This window comes from Leucoraja erinacea, chromosome 8, assembly GCF_028641065.1.
Source record: "Leucoraja erinacea ecotype New England chromosome 8, Leri_hhj_1, whole genome shotgun sequence".
Classification (NCBI taxonomy): Eukaryota; Metazoa; Chordata; class Chondrichthyes; order Rajiformes; family Rajidae; genus Leucoraja; species Leucoraja erinaceus.
The window spans coordinates 58,428,006-58,444,515 of NC_073384.1; the positions used below are offsets into that span (position 1 = coordinate 58,428,006).

The following is a 16,510-nucleotide window of genomic DNA, read 5'->3' on the forward strand; positions in this document are numbered from 1 at the left end:
GAAGTGGGCTTGGTGATGTTTGACCTGCATTTTTCATCACACAAAAACAAAAAAATAATCACACTATTTCCTCTGGATTTGAGCCCAATGAAAGTACTTTCTATTTTCAGAATCAAGGCCAGCATTGATTCCTTTTGAGAAGGCAGTAGTGAACCACTGCAACCGTTTTGGGGAAGATCCTCCTATGGTGTTCTTAGATAGGGAGTCCCTGGATTGAGACACAATCTACAGGTCTACTGAAACATTTTGAGGGCAGGGTGGCGTGCAACTTGTAAACAGGGGGACCTGCTTCTTGGTGGCAGAGGTCATGAGTTTGGGAGGTGCTTTCAGCAGTAACTTGGGAAGAGACTGCAGCACATCCTGTCTATGGGACACACCTGTGATGGAGGGAATAAATGTTTAAGGAAGATGATAGCGGGCCAATAGTGGGCTGCCTTGTACTAGATGACACCAGTGTTGTTGCACCCCAGGAATGTGGAGAGTGTCCCAACAAGATCCTGATCCTTGCCCTGTAGATGGTAGAAAAGTGTGTGGATGTCAAGGCAAGTCATTCCCAGCAGAATATCCAGCCTCTCACTTGTTCTTGAGACCATGATATTTACATGGCTGGTTCACTTGAAATCTGATTAATGGTGAACCGCATGATGTTGATAGTGGGGAATTTAGCAAAGGTAACATCATTGAATGTTACCAAGTTTGTTTTATACACAGAGAATGGTGGATGCTTGGAGCCCATTGCTAACGGGTGGTAGTGGAGGTAGATATAATCACGGCATGCATATAATCACGGATATGTAGGTAATGGAAGAATATGAATCACGTGCGGGGAGGGGAGATTAGTTTAACTTGGCATCATGTTCGACACAGACATTTTGGGCAGAAGAGTCGGTTCCTGTGCTGTATTCTACTGTTCAATATTCTGACTGTTGACGATGAATGGGTATTGAATATGAACAACACTCTTGTTGGAAATGGTCAAGGTTTGGCACTCCTGATGCACGGACATTACTTGCTACTTATTAACCCATGCTTGAGCTTTGATTATGGGAGACCATTTCTGGATGAATAGACAGCAAGCAAATGCAGGGTAAACAAGGTCATCACTTTCTTTGTTGTGAAACCGGAGAGAACAACAGCCTTGCACACACGAATACAGTGTCTAATTGCAAATGAGTGATCTTTCAACATCATTGTTTATCTTTAATATGAGATTACCTATCAGATATACACACATTATTTAAACCACTCCTCTGGTGTACCAATGGCCAGAATATAGAACCGTGCCAAAAACACAAGTGTAGCCGCAAATCTGGCAAGACTAAATGTGTCCATGCCCGACAGCTATAAAATGCAATTATAATACAAAGGGATGTGAAAACAGGATCTGAAGACAGGTCCCAGGAGCAAATCACTCTACAAGGATGTTAGTAACAATGCATTTGAATTTGCTCTTCAAATGTTGGGGACATAAACCAGAGTTGAAAAGATTTTACGAAAAAAGCTGTTTCATTATTTAACCATGTTTTCATTGTTAATTCTAATATCCACATAAAGGAAATAAAACAGATGACAGCTCTCTGGGATAAAATACCAAAATCAACCAGGTGAATTAAGTAATTGCAAGCTTCAAAATATGAACAAATGTACTTTATATCAGCAAAGCTTTTTTTCTGGATTATCTGACACCGAACTGTGTAAACTTTATTTGAGATAAGCCACATTGAAATTGAATTTGTTCACCAACTTTATTCATATAAACATATGATAAGCGCTAAAATATGAAACAAGTGTTTCATAGAGAAACACATTCTAAATCAAGCCCAATGTGGACATTAAATGGGGGTAGAGAGTGAGGGGTGCTGGATGCAAAAAACTTGATTTACTGGCCCTTTGAAAATGTCAGTTCAATGACACACTGAGTTATGGAAATACAGTTATGACTTCGGGCAGGGGCCTCCAAACTTTTCAGTACGAGGGCCACATTATATATTTGGCACATTTTTACAGGCCGTAGGAAAAAATAAAGAAATGTCAGTTTTATAAATGTAATGTCTCTCTCTGTCTCTCTCTCTCTTTTTCTGTCTGTCTCTGCCTCTGCCTCTAGATTTTGACACCAGTCAAGTAAAGACAGGAGGGGCTGGGCAAGTGGGGGCACTGTTTTATTTCTCTAGCACAGAACCCGCTAAATAGCCCGCTACGCGGAACGTGTTAAGAGCTTGCTGTGGGGCAGATAAAATCTTGCGGCGGGCCCGGATGTGGCCCGTGGGCAATAGTTTGGAGACCCCTGACTTAGGGAAAGGAATAGGCAAAGTCTCAAAGTGAGGCACTTTTGCATATTATGGAAGATGGAAGCTGTTGGCCAGAACACCATTAGAACAGTTACATTTGGCAAATTAACTAAGACAGTTGTGAGGTTCAATTAGCAATGAGGCTGAGGAAATGAACAGCCTGATTGGCAGAAGGGGCCCCACTCATTTTTACATAAAAATCTACATTAGTTTGAAAAACATATTGAGATTATTCACAATAACATAACCAACACAAGAGAAAATGAGAACGTTTCAGGCACTGATCAGAAAAGAAAGAAACTGTTCACAGATTTAATATGTGTAGAAAGGAACTGCAGATGCTAGTTTAAACCAAAGATAGACATAAATAGCTGGAGTAATTCAGGACAGGCAGCATATCTGGGGAGAAGGAATGGGTGACGTTTCGGGTCAAAACCCTTCTTCAGACTGCAAAGTCTGACTGCCAAGTCTGAAGAAGGGTCTCAACCCGAATCATCACCCATTCTTTTTGTCCAGAGACGCTGCCTGTCCCGCTGAGTTCCGCCAGCTTTTTGTGTCTATCACAGATTTAATATATCGGTAACTGGCGAGGCTCTCTTTCTAACCATGTCTGTTCCGACACCATCCGCCCCACAGGCTCGGCTATTGTGCGTTACTAGTCAACACAATGCTGTGCTTTAAATTCAACACTAGGTTGTGTGTCAGAAACCATGCACTGCTGGTACAAGCTTCCCTTACAGCCATCACTTAACCGACAGGACTGCACCTCTTCAACGAAGGCTCCTTCATCAAGACGGCATCGTGCTTTGCATTAGTTCAAGAACACTGGAGGGGTGACGTGTTCACAAATTATCTAAACTAAAATGTCCACTTGTGGGCAGGTGCTATCATGTCAGTTAATCCAAAATAAAAAGGAACAGTGCTTGACTTCCACTTTCACACGGAGCGGTCCAATCTAAACCACTTTGGTATAATTCAGATGTTCCATTCTTTTTTGCAGGCTTTCAAATATGACAACGAGCATTAATGAAAAATTAGGCTGAGGACCAGGTCCTCATCACTACTTTATTGGGCCGACAAGGAGAGGGAATATTGAAATCTTAGCCACATCACAACTCATCAACACAACACTAACTCATTTCAAAAGTGGTTCTTCACAACCAGAAATTGAGACATTCACCCATGAGGTCAAATTTAAATTCAGGCCCAAGAAACAAAAAGAATGGTCTGAAAATGCATAATTTTATTGGTTTACAAACAATGAACTGATAAAGGAAACAGAGAATAGGCTGACACACTCAATAAAGATATAGTTATAACTTTAAAGAGTAAACAGTCTCAGTTGTCTCTCTCACACACTAATCCTACTCAATGCACATAGAACAGTACAGCTCAAGAACAGGCCCTTCGGCCCACAATGTCTGTGCTAGAACATGATGTCAAGACTATCACTTATCTACCTGCACATAATCCATATCCCTCTATTCCCTACATAACCATATGCCGAACCAAACGTCTCTTAAATGCCACTATCATATCTGCCTCAACCACCATCACCGGCAGCAAGTCCCAAGCACTCACCACCCTGTTTTAAACAATCATGCTCCACAGATCTCCTTTACACTTTTCTCGCCCCAAATCTTACAGCTATGCCCTCCCTCCAGTATTTGATTCCAGGCATTTCAGAGGAGATAATCTAAGTCTGTCCAACCTCCCCCTGTAGCGAATGCCCTGTAATTCAAGCATCATTCTGGTAAACCTCCACTGCATCCTTTCCAACGCCTCCACATCCTTCCTGTAATGGGGCGACCAGAACTGCAGCAATACGTACTTCAAACACAGCCTAACCAATGATATAAGCTATAAAGCTACATCATTACTTCTTTCGGTAGACTTTTTTATTTGGCTAACGGGATGTATGCATCCACCCAGTAAAACTACACCAACTTAATTCTGACTAAAAGCAGTGCATAAGATGTCAGTCTGTGCGTAGCAAGCATCAACTTGGAACCAAATCACAATGGGTGACCATTTATGACAATTTCTTTATTTAGTGGATTAACCTATTGTTCTCTGTTTCCTTTATCAGTTCATTATTTATAAACACTAAAATGATGATTTTTCACACCATTCTGTTTGGTGCTGCCCGTAGCACCACTGCTGGTGGTCAGTCTGGTGAGAGGAAAAGCAATCATTCAGACTGGAAATCAAGGTGTAGTGGAGTTTTAAATACACGGCGAGGAACAGATATCAATCCGACAAGCTTTGCAGAGCAACAGTCTGAAGAGGCTATAATTGAGCCCCATACAAATGTCCAGTGGCGAGTATAGGCAGAGTTTGTACCTCCTTCCTGTGACCACGTGGGCTTTCTCCTTGTGCTCCAGTTTCCTCTCACCCTCCAAAGACAGACAGGTTGAACATTGAATTCTCCCAATTTTGTTAGCCCTTGCTGTCTTCTCCCATCCCCCAGCCCTCGGGCTCCTCCTCCTCCTTTTTCCTTCCTTCTCCCCGCCACCCCCTATCAGTCTGAAGAAGGGTTTCGGCCCGAAATGTTACCTATTTCCTTCGCTCCATGGATGCTGCTGTACCCGCTGAGTTTCTCCAGCATTTTTGTGTACCTTCAGGTTTGTAGGTTAACTGGCTTTGGTAAGTTGTAAAATTGTGCCTAGTATGTGGGATGGTGCTGGGGAACGGGGCGATTGCTGGTTGGTGTAGACTCGATGGGCCGAAGGGCTTGTAGTCTAAAAGTTTAAAGGGTGCTTGGGGATGCTGAGATGCCTCAGCATCGGGGAGGAGGTGAACTTAGGAATTCAAATGTATTCCAAGAAACAGTTGGATAAATGTCTTTCCCTCGAAAAAGTCCAGACTGAGAACTGGGAAAGAACTAGTTGGCTAAAAAGAGTTTGCAGTGACTTGATATTGGTATATTACTGTCACAAGTACAAAGATACAATGAAAAATAAATGTTTTGCTTGCTATCCAGTCAAATCACACCAGACATGAATACAATCAAACCGTATACAAGAGTAGAGATTTAAGAATGGAACAATTGCAGGGGATGGTGACAGATCATCCTCTGGGATCAGCGTGCAAAGAGCTGCCATGCTCCCTAATCCGTCATCTAATCCTTTCCTTATCTATCCAAGACTTGCATTCCTTTAAGCAATTTATAAACAGCCAAGCCCTATTATTGAAGAAGATTTGCAGTTCAACAGCTTCTCCCTTCTTCATTTTTTAACTGTAGCCAATTTTGAGATGTTTGCAATTCCAGTATCTCGCCCAACCTCTTTTTATTTTTATTTGAGGAGATTAAAATTACCCCCAGCACTGAGTTTAGAGATACAGGGCGGAAGCAGGCCCTTCGGCCCACCGAGTCCACACCGACCAGCGATCCCTGCACATTAGCACAAGCCTATAGACACTTGGGACAATTTACACTTACTCCAAGCATACAAACCCAAGCCAATTAACCTACAAACCTGTATGTCGTTGGAATATGGGAGGAAACCGAAGATCTCAGAGACAACCCACTTGGTCACAGGGAGAGCATACAAATTCTGTACAGACAGCAGCCGTAGTCGGGATTGAACCTGGGTCTCTGGCGCTGCAAGCCTTGTAAGGCAGCAACTCAGATAGGCAATGGCACAGACTTAAAGATCGCATGGATGAATTACAACAATTGTTCATTCCTGTCTGGCGTAAAAGTAAAACAGGGAAGGCAGCTCAACCGTGGCTAATGAGGGAAATTAGGGAGTGTTAAATCCAAGGAGGAGGCATATAAATTGGCCAGAGGAAGCAGCAAACAGGAGGACTGAGAGAAATTTAGAACTCAACAGAGGAAGGCACAGGGGTTAATTAAGAGGGGAAAATAAGAGCATAAAAGAAAGCTTGCGGGGAATGTAAAAACTGACTAAAAACACCTTTAGATATGTGATGAGGAAAAGATTAATAAAGGCAAATGTAGGTCCCTTACAGTCAGAAACAGGTGAATTTATAATGGGGAAACATGCAAATGGCAGACCAGTTAAACAAGTACTTTGGTTCTGTTTTCACTAAGGAAGACACATAGAAACATAGAAATTAGGTGTAGGAGTAGGCCATTCGGCCCTTCGAGCCTGCACCGCCATTCAATATGATCATGGCTGATCATCCAACTCAGTATCCCTTACCTGCCTTCTCTCCATACCCCCTGATCCCCTTAGCCACAAGGGCCACATCTAACTCTCTCTTAAACTTTAGCCAATGAACTGGCCTCAACTACCCTCTGTGGCAGAGAGTTCCAGAGATTCACCACTCTCTGTGTGAAAAAAGTTCTTCTCATCTCGGTTTTAAAGGATTTCCCCCTTATCCTTAAGCTGTGACCCCTTGTCCTGGACTTCCCTAACATCGGGAACAATCTTCCTGCATCTAGCCTGTCCAACCCCTTAAGAATTTTGTAAGTTTCTATAAGATCCCCTCTCAATCTTCTAAATTCTAGAGAGTATAAACCAAGTCTGTCCAGTCTTTCTTCATAAGACAGTCCTGACATCCCAGGAATCAGTCTGGTGAACCGTCTCTGCACTCCCTCTATGGCAATAATGTCCTTCCTCAGATTTGGAGACCAAAACTGTACGCAATACTCCAGGTGTGGTCTCACCAAGACCCTGTACAACTGCAGTAGAACCTCCCTGCTCCTATACTCAAATCCTTTTGCAATGAAAGCTAACATACCATTCGCTTTCTTTACTGCCTGCTGCACCTGCATGCCTACCTCTATGCAGGCATGCAGGCATGCAGACACAACCAATCTCTCAGAAATACTAGGGGACTGAGGATCTAGCGTAACGGAGTAACTGAATGAACTCTACATTAGTCATGGATTGTTTTTGGGTAAATTGGTGGGACTGAAGGCAGATAAATCCCCAGGGCCCGATGGTCTGCATCCCAGAATACTCAAGGAGGAGGCCCTAGAAATCGTGGATGCATTGGTGATCATTTTCCAGTGTTCTCTCGACTGGATCAGTTCCTGTGGACTAGAGGGCAGCTAATGTAACCCAGCTTTTTAAGAAAGGCGGGAATGAGAAAACAGGGAATTATAGACCAGTTATCTTGACATCGGTAGTGGGGAAGATGCTGGAGTCGATTATTAAAGATGTTATAGCAACGCATTTGGAAAACAGCGACAGGATCGGTCAAATGCAGCATGGATTTATGAAGGGAAAATCATGCTTGGAATCTTCTGGAATTTTGAGGATGTAACAAGTAGAATGGATAAGGGAGAGCCAGTGGATGTGGTGTATCTCGACTTTCAAAAAGCCTTTGACAAGGTCCCACACAAGAGATTAGTGTGCAAAAATTAGAGCACATGGTATTGGGGGTAGGGTATTGACATAGAGAACTGGTTGACAGACAGGAAGCAAAGAGTAGGAATTAATGGGTCCTTTTCAGAATGGCAGGCAGTGACTAGTGGGGTGCCGCAAGGCTCAGTACTGCGACCCCAGCTATTTACAATATATATTAACGATTTAGATGAAGGAATTAAATGTAACATCTCCAAGTTTACGGATGACACAAAGCTGGATGGCAGTGTGAGCTGCGAGGAGGATGCTATGAGGCTGCAAGGTGGCTTCGATAGGTTGGGTGAGTGGGCAGGTGCATGGCAGATGCAGTATAATATGGATAAACGTGAGGTTATCCACTTTGGTGGTAAGAACAAGAAGGCAGATTATTATCTGAATGGTGCCAGATTAGGAAAAAGAGAGCTTCAATGAGACCTGGGTGTGCTTGTACATCAGTCACTGAAAGTAAACATGCAGGTACAGCAGGCAGTGAAGAAAGCTAACGGCATGTTGGCCTTCATAGCAAGATGATTTGAGTATAAGAGCAAGGAGGTCCTACTGCAGTTGTACAGGGCTCCGGTGAGACCGCACCTGGAGTATTGTGTGCAGATTTGGTCTCCTAATTTGAAGAAGCACATTCTTGCTATTGAGGGAGTGCAGCGTAGGTTCACCAGGTTAATTCCCGGGATGGCGGGACTGACATATGATGAAAGAATGGATCGACTGGGCTTATATTCACTGGAATTTAGAAGGATGAGAGGGATCTTATAGAAACATATAAAATTCTTAAGGGATTGGACAGGCAGGAAAAATGATCCCGATGTTGGGGGAGTCCAGAACCAGGGGTCACATTTTAAGAGTAAGGGGTAGGCCATTTAGGACTGAGATAAGGAAAGTCTTTTTCAGCTAGAGAGTTGTGAATCTGTGGAATTCTTTACAACAAAGGCAGTGGAAGCCAATTCAGATGTTTTCAAGAGAGAGTTAGATAGAGCTCTTAGGGCTAATGGAATCAAGGGATATGGGGAGAAAGCAGGAATAGGGTACCAATTCTGGATGATCAGCCATGATCATATTGAACAGTGATGCTGGCTCGAAAGGCCGATGGCCTACTCCTGCACCTATTGTCTATGTTTCTAACTACTCCACCGTCCTGCCCTAAATTACCCACTTATGTTACTGCACCAGTAACCAGTTACTGAACCAGTAACTCCTCCTTCTCCTTACTGAAACATGACAAAACAAAACAAAAAAAAAAACACTCAATAAATTTAAAGATATTCTTAGTTAGGTCATCTAACAGGGTTGAAATTTTCTCCCTGTAAAGTGCCCTTAACATCGGGAACATTAGCGCCTACATTGTAAAAGCAATTTCTAAAGAGTGAACAAGAAGTTTAGTTTTACTGTAATATATCTCGCAATCATGCCATGAAACTCAGCTAATAGTCAAAGTAAGTCTTCCCATGAAACTAACTTCATGAGTTTGACACTAACCTGCTCCATTAGCATCCCCGATCGCTCCATTTTCATGCTGCATACACAGGGTTTGCAAGATCACTTCAGTAGCCCCCTGTCGGGGCAGTGTGACATGTTTTAGAAACGGCAAGTTATTTTTCTTTGCAAATAGCTGGCTAGTTTCTCGCCGTTTTCTCAGGAACCCTCCTTCAGGAAATAATACAATCCATTTCCGACCCCGGCTCCTGTAGTATTTTTCTAAGTGCCGTCGCAGTAGAACCAGCTGCTTGTCGCGGTGAACTTTACCCTGCAAATTACAACAGTGAAAACAATTTAGTTTATGAGTAGGTTAAGGAATGTTACAAAAGAGGCAATTTGGATCCATTACATGAAGAATTTGTCCTCCAGAAAAATGTTAACGTTTTTAATACCAGCAAAGTACAGACACTGGCAACATATGGACAGTGATTATTTGTATTAGCTTCGCAGAATACACCTCAAAGTTCTTTATCATTGAAATCAGTCTTAAATAATTCCAATAATTATGCCCCAATCACCAAATTGTAATCTGTATTGACAATGTTAAAATCAAGAACTTTCTGATTCCTTTCTCATGTATCCATCAGAACTCAGTGAGTCAAGTAGCAGAAGGGAAATGGGTAAGTCAATGTTTTGGGTCAAAACGCCTACATCAGGACTTATACCGTTGGTCTGTGCAGATGTTGCTTCTGAGTTCTTCCAGCATTCTGCGTTTTTGTTCCAGATTCCCTTTTGTCTTCATTCACAAGTTTATCTTTCCTCTTTTTTATAACAATGCTCTCTTTCACTTCTCCTGGCATAACTCCTCACTCTTCCTCAAAATAGAGACAGGGGTCTCACACAAGAAACGGCAATTGCGTTAGGCAAAAATCCCCTGGACCTGCAGAAAAGTGCCAACCTATCTTTTTATACTCTATTATTTTAAAAGAGACTCAATCAAAGTCCTACTCAGGAAAGTGCTACCAGCTGAGCATTAACGCTGGAGATGAGGTAACACTTGTAGAGGTCTGCTCAAGGGCAAGAGGAACCCAACCTAGCTACAGTCAACCCAAACCTGACCCAAGCACTTACATATTTTTTACATTCTCACAAAGGCATTTGCAGACAAGCCTGAAAAAAATTGCTACATTACACACACTTTGCTATTGATCAAGCCAAGGACACAAGGGGTATTAAGCAAAGAATCCTGACCTGAATAGAGTACACTCTGCTTGTTTGACCAGACCCAAAACTGAAATGTTTTAGACTACACATCTGACCTAAATTGTCAAATTGTGACATGGTCTAGGTCAGACTGCATGACTCAAAACAAATGGGCAGGTCGACAAATGCAAAGGTAATGTAATAAATGAATAACAATTATCTTGAGGCACTTGGGATAAAGGCTGATTAAAAATACCTGTTACTATAAGCTTGCCACAACCCACACACAAGAAACAATAAATGTATTGCACCATTTACCGTGAATGATCCAGTGACAGCAAGGAAATGGCAGCTATGATTGGGAAGTTACAACTCTCAGCACTAATAAAGTTGATAAGGGTAACCCTCATATCATTAACAGGCTGTGAGGCTGCTAAACAGTCACTTCACCTGATTCTGCTGCTTTGCACTGACATTTTAATAACTCTGGCACTGGCCACTTAAATCAGCTGCCCTGGACATTTTATGACTGTTTTTTTACTGTATTTTAATGTTGCTGTTTTACCTGCACTTTTTAACTATTCGTACTGTTTCATCAGGGACTGGATTGTTTTTATTATGTGTGAAATGTTTAAGTTTTATGTGCGATGCTCCGGTATTCCCAGGGAAACGTCTTCTCATTTTGCACTGTACAACTGTTGCTTTGCAAGATGACAATAAAGGTTGATTGATTGATTGATTGATTGATCAAGAAGGACAAAGGTAGAGGAAAGGATGGAAATCAATCATTCACTTAGCTCAAGATCATGGAAAACGAACAGGGACAACTGGCCCGATGAATAAATCTTGAGCAAGGAACAGGTCATTTTACACATCTTAGTTCTTCCACCATTCTAATCAACGCATGATGAGCGTTTGATGGTAATGCGCCATTACTCATATACATACTCATACTTACTTTATTAGCCAAGTATGTTTTGCAACATATGAGCAATTTGATTTGCCATACAGTCATACTAATAAAAAGCAACAGAACACACAAAATACATTGAAACATAAACATCCACCACAGTGACTCCTCCACATTCCTCATTGTCATGGAAGGCGAAAAAAAGTTCAATCTCTTCCCTTCTTTGTTCTCCCACAGTCGGGGAGCCTCGAGTCTTCCGTTGACGGGACAATCTTGACTCCTGTAGCCGGCGGCGGGCCCTCCGCGTCGGGGCGATCAAGCTCCTGCATCGGGGGGATGTCAGTTCCCCGCGCCGGGCGATCGGACCCCGGGTCGGGGCTTGTCGAACGTCATGCAGTTTTGGTGCTCCCGACTCGGTCTCTCCTTAGGCTGCGAGCCCTTGATGTTAAAGTCCGTCCCAGGCAAGAAATCGGCTCCGATGGTAAGTCCACGCCCCGTGGTGGGGATCAAAGTCAGTCCTGACCAAGGCCTCCAGCTCCTCGATGTTAGGCCGCAGAACGACCCAGGAAACAATCGCATCTCCAGCAAGGTAAGAGACGCACTGGAGTTTAGAAGAACGAGGGGGGACCTCAATGAAAGTTAATGATTAGTGAAATGCCTGGATAGAGTGGATGTGGAGAAGATGTTTCCACTAGTGGGAGAGGCTAGAAGCAGATGCCATAGCTGTGGAGGCCAAGTCATTGGGTATTTTTAAGGTGGAGATTGACATATACTTGATTGGTAGGGATGTCAAGGGATATGCGGGGAAGGCAGGAGTATGGGGTTGAGAGGGAATGATGATAGATCAGCCATGATTGAATGCAGGAGTAGATTCGATGGGTTGAATGGCCTACATCGGACTTAAAAATCATCTTTACTCTCAAGCCTTTCTTGACGTCCTCTGAGGGAAGGCTATATGTATGTATTTATGTATGTACTTAATCTATGAACCAATGTTGTATAACGTTAGGACCTCCACCAATGTAAAGCACTTTGGCCAACGAGAGTTGGTTTTTAAATATGCTATAGAAATAAAAGTGACTTGACTTGACTTGTTCCTATGATTTATGAATGCAAATTATTCTGTACTTTAAGGCCATTTAACCATCTCTTCGCCATATAACCAACAAAAAACCATGTCTGTCAATTTCAGTCTTAAAAATTTGGAACAACCGTTACACCATTGCATTTTGACAGATTTCCACAATCCTGTGTTTGGACAAAGTGTCATATGAGTCTGCTCCTGAAGGACCAAGCCCTCCCTTTGTATTGCATTGGAAGAATCTGATAACTAATTTCTATGAGGTTGCAACCACTTTCCAAAGTAAACATATAAACACAAAGAGGCCTCGTATTACATTTTATATAGCATACTTTCTCTATATTCACCAGTCCAACTGACTACAATTTTTCAGTCTGACAAAAACGAACTGCAAGTATGGAAAGAATGAAAATTTGCTTTCATCAACACAGAAACATAATCCTTCTGATGCAAATCCATTAAATGATGTATTATCATCCCAATAAACCCTAACTGCTAACATCACATATCATCCTGCAGAATACATGACCAAGAAGATCAGGTGGAGAAGGATGAGGCTCGCTGCTCACTACTACTGCCACCCAGAAATGCCAGCAAACAGGGTTGTGCTGTGGGAACCCATCCCTGGACGTGACCCGGGACGGTCAAACAAGACGATGCTGAAGACGTTGATGGATGGCGCATGTGTAGAGACAAAAGAGGAGCTTGCCAGCTGCATGGTGCGTCTGCACCGTGCCCGCTGGAATCCAGCACCAATGCGTCGCAGATGTTTTCAACGATGATGATGATATTCTCCTTCTTGCGTTTGAGGCAGCAGAGGTTATGTAACGCGATCCAGGCGCTGTAGCCAGTTCAATGTGCTATTGTCGAGGGCCGGGAGGTCTACCCCTCCACCAGGGGGGCGGAGGACAGCGGAGATGAAAATGACGTGCTGCTGCGCTGTTTGCTGGTCGGCTCCACACATGCAGGCTGCAGATGAACGCAGCCCCCAGCAATGCATGTTGGCGTTGAACTGGCCGACCCCTGTACGGAGCCGGTTCAGGGCGACCCACTCTTTGCGGGGCATGTCCGAGCCGGGTGGGGCTGTGGTGTTCGGTGCAACAGTGAATTGCGGAGGTCATGAAGTTTCTTCCCAGCTGGTTCTCCATGCTCCTAGTGTGTTGAAACCGGAGCCACAGAGGGTTGCTGCGTGACGGGAGAAGGGGCGACGAGATGATAGGCGTTGAGGTCCCAGTTGCTGTGAGTCCTGGGCAACGTGGTGCAAAGGATGTTTGGCATCCGATGGGGCCTTGCACACCAGCCTAATCCTTGATGATGATGAGGTTGACTATGACTAGCTTATGTTATTAAATTTACAGTCTGGGTGCCTGGGAAATGTGATTGTAAAATACATGGATGAGGGATACCTGCCTTTTGTTCAATTAAATATGAGGAAGTTAAAAGTATTCCACAAGGACATTAATGCATAACCATAGTTTATTACAGTTTTAATAATCTGCTTAATATACTAGTTCCGGATGCCCAAAAGCAAATATTTATACATGACCTTATTACAAGCATAAATAGATTCACAAAATACATTTGAATTAATAGAATTTTAAACAATCAATCTGCACAGAACAAAAAGGCTGCTTTTTCTTTTTCTTCAATTCCTTCTGCGAGTCTGATGCTGTTCCCTTAAAACAACAGAATGTCAACTGGTATTCTCTACATTTACCTTTAATGGTCATGATCTACGTACGTAGTAATCACCTGTATATGTTTACATAATATACTTAAACTGTTTTTATTTCTACACGGCATAGTGGCGCAGCGGTAGAATTGCTGCTTTACAGCACCTGAAACCCGGGTTCGGTCCCGAATATGAATGGAATTTGTACATTCTCCCCGTGATCTACTTGGGTTTTCTCCGAGATATTCAGTTTCCTCCAATACTATATGTTCGGTGGGCGGCGCGACTCACGCACAGCGGCCTCTGCAGTCCGCCTGTCTTTTTATTATTTTTTGTCTCGTTTGAATGTAGTTTTTATTTTTATTTTTTCGTGTATGTGTGTGGGGGGGCAGGGGAAACTTTTAAAATCTACCCCCTGCACGGAGAACCCGACCTTTTCTCTGTCGGGTCTCTGTTGTCGTTGGGGCCTAGCACCGTGGAGCGGCCTCCAGCAGGAACGACCTGGGGCTCCATCGCGGAGCTTGCGGACCTACTCACCATTGTAGAGCTGGCCGAGTTCGGAGCGGGAGGAGCGGTGGTGGCGCGCTGTTGCGGCCCGACTCCGGGGATTCGGAGGCTCCAACCGCAGGTCTGGCAGACAGGAACACCGGGAGCCCGCGGGTCCCTGCTGGGAGACCGCTTTTCGGGGCTTCCGCAACGGCGACTTCACCCGCCCGAGTTGTGGGGTTGAAGATTACCTGGAGCGGGGTCTTACATCACCGCCCCGCGCGGCTTGGAATGGCTGTGGGACTTTGCTAGACCCCACCGGGGGCTCCAACAACAAGACCCGGAGCGTGGCCTTGCATCACCCGGCGCGGCGTAAATGGCCACGGGACAATTACCATCGCCCGCCGGGGGCTTTGACTCTGACATCGGGAAGGGAATGGGGAGTGCAGGGGAGAGATAAGTCTTTGCCTTCCATCACAGCGAGGAAGAGATGGATGTTTGTGTAAATTGTGTTGCGTCTTGGTTCTTTCTTATGTGTATGACTGCAGAAACAACATTTCGTTTGAACCTCAATGGGGTTCAAATGACAAATAAATTGTATTGTATTGTATTGTATACTCCAAAGATGTACAGGTTTGTAGGTTAATTGGTTTGGTATACATGTACATTGTCCCTAGCATGTGTAGGATAGAGTTAATGTGCGGGGATCGTTGGTCGGTGTGGATTTGGTGGGCTGAAAGGCCTGTTTCTGCACTGCATCTCGAAACTAAACATGCCTTTCTTTCCATCTACTAACTAAAACTCTACTCTTCAGAATGCACGCAGAATACTGAACTTCCATTACATTCCCACCAGCTAATACTCCTAAAAGTGAGCAATGTGCTTCAAACTCTGAAATCCCTGGTGTGGCAAAAGTGTTCATTCCACCATTGGAAAACTATTGCACTCAAAATAAATCTGAATCCTAATTCATCTCATGGATTTTCTCCCAAGGTTGACTCGGAGGGATAGCATAAATATATCCTTGTTTATTAATCATGTCATAAAGAAAATACCAGAAAAGTCTGATAATTGACAAATGTTCAGTTAATTCCATTTACTTAAATTGATTCAGCAGTAAATTGTAAAGTAGTATTATTTTTTATTGTAAAATTCCTTTTGAAATACAGTTTTCATTTGCAATTCCACTAAGAATAAATAACATACCTGCCTAAACAAAACAATCTTTAATCCCATCAACCCCAACCATTTACTTCGAACCCAGTCCCTCTAAAAATCCCTTGAATCCCACCTCAATTATCTTGGAAGCAAACTAACATTTACAAATCCATCTGGTCTCCAAGCAAACCAACATTACCAAATACAATAACCTTGATAATTATCTCTGCACAATACTCAAAAAATAATTGCATAAACTTTATTAAAAAGTGAACTGCCTATTAGCATTTTAGATCCAAATCCTAAATACGATTCAGTGCAGAACAGTAGGAATTAAGTGATTCTTTCAGATGAGACATTAAATGGAAGCTTTGTCTATCTAATCAAGTTACCATTTAAACTACAACGTGTGGCACTACTTTAACCAATCAGAGGAATTATGGCTTGTACCTTCAGCCAAAACACAGGCAGGTTCTATCAACACTAAAGAACTACAAATCCTTGTCATTGTCTCATTGCTCTTTGTGAGAGTTTGCTATAAATACATTAATTTTTTTCCTATATAACATTAGTTAAGATTTCAAAAATAGCTGATCAACCATAAATCCACAGTCCATGCCCACAAAATCAACTATGGAAATAATAAGTGATTGCTGATAAATAAGGTGAACACAGTCCCTTATCAAGTCAAGCATTATAATGACACTGTTTTAGTGATCACGACATGTTCTGATATCAAGTCATCCATCATTTTGCACTGTAACAACTGTTGCTTGCATCATAATAACACTGTTTTTAGTTCAAATAATATCTGCTAATGTAGAAGACGAAATAGCAGAACCAGACACACTGGAAATGCTGTAAAGGCTCGGCAGATTGGAATGAATAGGAAAGAATAGAAGAACATTGGGTTAATTTTAAGTTTATTTGGTGCAAGTCCATTTACCAACATAATAAGGATAT

The 16,510-nt window shown here is 42.9% G+C and overlaps 1 protein-coding gene across 4 annotated transcripts in view; it reads right to left on the bottom strand.

Annotated features, from left to right (window-relative positions):
* Nucleotides 1–16,510, bottom strand: part of lpgat1 (lysophosphatidylglycerol acyltransferase 1) — a 79,437-nt gene that overhangs the window by 30,775 nt on the left and 32,152 nt on the right. For all 4 annotated transcript variants that reach the window (XM_055639783.1, XM_055639785.1, XM_055639784.1 and 1 more), the window contains one exon: nt 9,098–9,365. In XM_055639783.1, the coding sequence (XP_055495758.1) occupies nt 9,098–9,365 (268 nt within the window). The remainder of the gene's footprint in view (nt 1–9,097; nt 9,366–16,510) is intronic.